Source organism: Lupinus angustifolius, chromosome LG17 (assembly GCF_001865875.1).
Source record: "Lupinus angustifolius cultivar Tanjil chromosome LG17, LupAngTanjil_v1.0, whole genome shotgun sequence".
NCBI lineage: Eukaryota > Viridiplantae > Streptophyta > Magnoliopsida > Fabales > Fabaceae > Lupinus > Lupinus angustifolius.
In genome coordinates, this window is record NC_032025.1 from 4,701,022 (window position 1) to 4,707,021 (window position 6,000).

General features: G+C 35.1%; 1 protein-coding gene across 1 annotated transcript; it reads right to left on the bottom strand.

Moving 5' to 3' along the window:
* LOC109330625 (zinc-finger homeodomain protein 1-like) lies at positions 3,832-5,013 on the bottom strand. Its single transcript, XM_019564877.1, has one exon. The coding sequence runs from the start codon at positions 4,834-4,836 to the stop codon at positions 4,075-4,077; it is 762 nt and encodes a 253-aa protein (XP_019420422.1). The 5' UTR covers positions 4,837-5,013; the 3' UTR covers positions 3,832-4,074.

Below are 6,000 nucleotides of genomic sequence, written 5' to 3' on the forward strand. Positions count from 1 at the left end.
GAAAGTAACCTTCATGAAAGGAAAATTCAATTCAAGCAGTAGGAATCAGTTTCACGTTATCAATTTCCAATTGCGCTTCAATTAGAAGTTCATTTGGTAAAAAAAATCCAATCAAATCTACTTATATTCTTAAAATCAGCCCTAGAAATTAATGTTAAGAAAGCCAAAAAGGGAAGGGGATTTGATGCTAAAATTTGGTATTAAAATGTGTGTAATGTTTATCCACACATTCCATGTTAATCCACCATTAGAACATGTCCATTCACAAATTATTTACCAAAATAAATAATTTAAAAAACAATAAAGTATCCTCATATTTTCTTTCAACCACTTTCTTGCTCATCTCTCTCCTTATACCCTAAAGGCGCATATCCCTCTTCCTACATAAAGCTAACCCCTTTCCCTCAACTCTACACCTCAACGCTCAAACAGTGTCATATGTATTCAATTTCATGAAACTGATTGGAGTTGCGTTTTGAAGCTGATTGTAGTTGCGTTTCTCCATAATTGTTCAAGACAAATACAATATAATCACAACTATAACTCCAAACAAATTGTTAATTAAAAATGTCAATTAGATGTTAGAGCTTATAGCCTTATACATCTCAGTCACTCGGTGCAGTTCGACCTATATTGTAGACTGACATGTCTTATTATGGGCTAGAGTCATGAAATATAGGCAAAGATAGACTTTGATAGGGTTTCGAGCTTAAACATTTAATTTTCGACTTGCTATTGACTGGGCTATTTGGCCCATTACAGTCAAGGCACGAGCCTGAAACAAGACAGGTCAAACTTCATTGAATAACCGTTTTAACATCTTAAGTGGGGATGACAAAACCCATGAGTTTTAAAAGTGTATTCTTCAAAGTACCTGCAATAAATATGGGTGAAAATATATGTACCCACATGTACCTCTAATATACAAAATTACTTTAATATTTTATTAAATTTAAATTTTTAAATTGGTATAGTTTAATTTGATGGTTCAGGTTGCATACTTTATTAAAGCGATGTTGTTTTAATTATTATTTTTACAACTAATATGTACTTGACATACAAAATGTCCAAAAGTAATCATTATATAAAGTTTTTTTTTCAATTTTTATAGTATATGACAAATACTCATGGGTAGCCGTTATATCTATAGATATTCACTAAAACATACTTATGCCCATTGCCATCTCGACCTCCAAGGTTACAGTTTTTCTTTTCTATGTGCACCAATGGACGTTCAAACCATATTAAAAAGCTAATTTATTTCAAGATTTAAATTTACACAAAAGTATATTTTAATTCTTCAAAAAAAAAAATTTCAAAATAAATCACAAAGACCGACCAACTCAGTTATTTATTAACTAGGGTTGGTCCTTGTTCATAAGCACTCCTAATGGAGTAGATATTTTCTTTAGTATTGGATGCATATGCTTACATGTGGCATAAAAAGTTTTTTAACAGTAAAGATTTTCATTATTTTTTAATAAAATTATCATTCTCTCTTTTCTCCTCATATTCCAATAAGAATCCCAACCCTATATAAGCACACACTAAAGATTATTAGCTTCCCTTGCCTTTGTTCCTTTCTCTATTTGAGTACTAAACTGAGTTGGGCAACAAAAAATTTTGTTGGGACATACTGATACAAAGCCCTTAAGCAACATCAAGCTGTCTAAGGTCCTGTCTACTAGTCCAACAGGGAAACAAATGAGGCAGGGATAAAATGGAGACGAAAAAGAAAGTCTTCAACAATTATGAAACACAGTTTCTAAATAGAGTTCAAGAGTAAGAATTGGCTGATTTTACCCAATAATTGCTAGTTTTGGAAGAGATCAAGAATCATAAATCATGTCCTTCTATGGTAATTGAATAGTCCAAGGGTGCATGCAGACAACACCTGTTAAGTCACCAACATGTTTGTAAGAGGGACATGGGCATGTAGTCCTTTTTAACTGTCTGATCGATAAACCTAAACTTTCACCAAGGATTCCATTAGATTTGTGGTCCATATATGAAGCTCACAGCTTTAAATGTGGCTGGAACCCCCCAAATACAAGCCAAGCATCTTAAACGTGTATTAGTAATAGGTAAGGTTTGGAATCTTTAAGAAACAAGTTGTCCGTTTGTTCATTAAAGCATATCCTGCTACTACACCATGAAACATCAGAAAGAGTGGAATTATTAGGAAAGGTTCTAAATTATGCACGGGTCTACATCTTTTCCTCAAGTAATCAACCAGGTCCCCCCTTTAGCATGCACATTAAAGTTGACCCAAATATAATGCTAAATAGCAACTAAGCCAGTTATATTCATTAACTAGCTATAGTATATCTTAGTTAAGTTTATAATTAAGTACTCCACCTTAACTTCTTAGTTTAAATACAACCAGTTTAACCATTATTTTGCTGGAGGGAACTGTCACAACAGAGATTCTAGGTACTTTCTAGATTCTCCTCCAAGTATCAGTAACCTATTGATGGTAGTAGTTGGAGAGCTGCAGAATGAGTTGTGTCCTTACTGTACTAAAACATATTCTATGTGCATATAGCTTAGCTTGTTTGCCAGAATGAGGTTATTTAGAAAGGGGAAACATAGATTAAAAGAAAAATAGGTAATAAAAATGCAACTTATAAAGAAAAGGTAATAAAAAATGCAAGCGCCAACCTAAGCTTTACATTTAATAAACTTGAATTATTTCTCCATTATGGAATTAAGCCATACCCTCCAACACAAAAGAAAACATAAACAATACTTGTTGTATTTCATACAACTCGTATTCAGTAAAATAAAACATTGACTAGACCAGTCTCTTTCCCCATCGAGGTAATGATGAAAATTCCAACGACGTGATACAAACAAAATCTGGTTTCGGACTTCTGATCCAAAATTCTCCATAATGAATGAATTGATCATAAAATTTATGGCAGTGTATTTTAAATATATATAATATATATATATATATATATATAATATGTTTTTTGGGTTCATAAATATATTTCAAATGTGTATTATGTAATAATATAATATAATTTCTCATTAGTGACAATGGCAAGCAAAGAAAAAACCTATATGAAAAGGTAAAGAAAAACAAAAAATATATTCTAGGCATCAAATAATAATGCCTTCTGTTTTGTCAGAAAATACAAACACTCAATAACTATATAACCAACATATATATTGATCAGTTCATTTATTGATATAAGTTAAAATAGGTCGAAAACTAAATACTTTGAAAAGAAAATTAATAAAGCTAATGAGAACATGGACCGAAAAAACTAGAATTCCAAAAATTGAAATCGCATGACCGCAAGATAGAAATGATCAAAGCAAGGGACTAGGACGAAGATTTCACTCACTTTTTGAGTTTATCAGTGCGTGGGAGGAGGAGACAAGGTATGGTATTAGCTGAAGAAGTAAAAGACAGATAGAAGAAGGAAAGACATGGAAAACCGAAAATGCAGGTGAGTAAGAAAACATTGATGCTACCGAGGAAGTTCCTCCTATTACCTCAAACAAGTGAACAACTAACATAGGATGTTAGAGTAGAGTACCCTGATACATATAGACATATGAACTAGCTAGAGTTCATCTATTTTTAGCCATCGTCAGCATCAAAACTTGAAATACAAACCAAAGTCCTCATCTTTCCAAATAGCTGATCTCATCTAACGCAAAACAAGGTTCCACTTCCAAATGCATCCATTATTCACAGCCACCATTGTTGAAACTCATACACCAAAATGCAACGCTAATACTAGAACATGTATACGATATAACCATAAAACAAAGAAGAGAGAAGAAATAAATTGATAATAAAAGACTGAGTTTAATACTTCAAAGAAATAAAATTAGTTCACCAACAATAATAATATTAAGCTCTAATAATTCATGTAAAACCATGCCTACATGTTCAGATACTCAGCAACACAATGTCCAAGCCTTCCAAGCTGAACCCCACAACACTTAACCAATATACATTACACTAAAACCTTTGAACCCTTGATTCATATAGATAGAAAGAAACGCACACACTCCAGAAAATATTTTTATTTAATATGACATTGTTGTTGTTGTTGTCTAGGGCTTCTTACCAAGAGTGTGCTTGTTGTTATGCATCCAAATCTTAAGAACGTGACGCTTGATCCCAGTCTCGTTACAGAACTCCTGGACCACACTCTCATCATGCTTCTGAATTCCCCAACCTAGCCTCTCCGCAAGTTCAAGCATTTTGTCCTTCTGCTCCTGAGTGAACTTTGTCCTGTGCCTCTTCTTCATCCCTCCACCACTCATCGGATACGACATATCTTCTTGATCCTCCCTCATGCCCTGGGTCCCATATCCTCCTACGCCGCCACCGGAGATCGACGGCAAAGCTAGTGCTCCTCCCGGCACAGCACCTCTCGGGTGATGTCCACCCCCCACGTGAAGGTACCCCGCCGGGGAACGGTAGTACGCCGCAAAATGCGGTGGTGGCTGGTAATGGTGAGCCTGGTGAGGGTGGTTAGTTAGGAGAAAAGGGTCTGAACCGGTGACTATGGCGGAGGTGTCGGTTTCCTTGCGGTGGAAGTTGCGATGGCAGTTGCAGGCGGCGCATTTGAGTGCGTCGAGGGTTCCTTCTGTTCCAGCCGGCATGAACTCGCCGCAGCCGTCGAGAGCGTGACCACCGATGCCGACGGCGTGGTTCTTCAAACACTCCCTGTACCTGGCGTTGTTGCTGCTCCTAACAGGTTGAGGCATCATCATGGGTTCAACTGAACCGGGTATTTTAACCCGGCTCGGGTTTCCCATTGGGTTGAAACAAAGCTCTTCCTCTTGCTCTTCTTGATCTTCGAATTCCATTTGGAAAATTGCAACTCCGAACAACAAACTATGGAAATGAAATGGTGTTTGGGAAGTTAATTAAGGTAAAAAAAACGAGAAAACGCTCACTATTTGTTCTCTCTCTTATTTGTTGTGTCGTGTAGCTATCTTTGTCGAAAGGGAATTCATTCATATACTTTTGCACTTCTCTCTCTCTCTCTGATGAAACCTCAGAAATCATCTAATAACTCTATCTTACTAATAGTCTATCAGCTATATTGGTGACCTGGTTATTTTAAGTTTTTACTCATTGTAGGTGAATAAGTAAATTTTACCTTCAACACTATCAAGGACAAGTATTACTCTGAGACAGTAGTTAGTTGGCCAAGACAAATAACAGATAGGTTAAATCAGAAAATAAAAAAATATACAGGGAAATATAGCTACGACTCAAAAATAGATAACTTACTATTTTAACAATAATACATCTACCAATAAGGTTTTGGTATAATGTGTGAAGAAGATCTTGCTCCTGACCTTGACACGGTTTTGATGAAGACACCAACATCACCAAAAAGAAGAAAAGGAAGATGACTTATGAAGACAAATGAAGATAAAACTTCAAGACATTAGATTAAGTCTTTGTAAGTACTTCTATCCTAAACTCTTAAGTATATACAAGTATAAATGCTCAAACTATTTTTTAGAAAATGTGAGACACTTTTAAAAGACTTAAAACATTTTTCAAAAATAGTGTGTAACAGGTTACTTCATTGAGTAACAGGTTACATGTGTGAGAAAAGAGTTATCCAACTGAAAAACTGATTTTTGAAAGCTGAGTAACCGATTACTCAAAGTGAGTAACCGATTACTCAAAATAACTTTTAAGTATCTGTTGGACAGAGAGTTTGAGTAACCGATTAATCAAAGTGAGTAACCGATTACTCAATGTAAAATTCAAATTTCAAGTGGACAGAAAGTTTGAGTAACCCATTACTCAAATGAGTAACCCATTACTGAGAGCTGTTGGAAGTGTTTTTCAGATTTCAAAGAGAAAGGTGTTCACTCCAAACGAAATCTCTTCACTCCAAACAACTCATACACTTTCAAAAACCTTCAAAGGGTGTTTGTAAACTCTATATAAAGGCTCTAAACTCTCACACAAACCACACACAACTTTCATACAATTTTCTCTCAACTCTC

Coding starts and splice junctions, on each gene's coding strand:
- LOC109330625 (XM_019564877.1), bottom strand. CDS start 4,836: ATGGAATTCGAAGATCAAGAAGAGCAAGAGGAAGAGCTTTGTTTCAAC.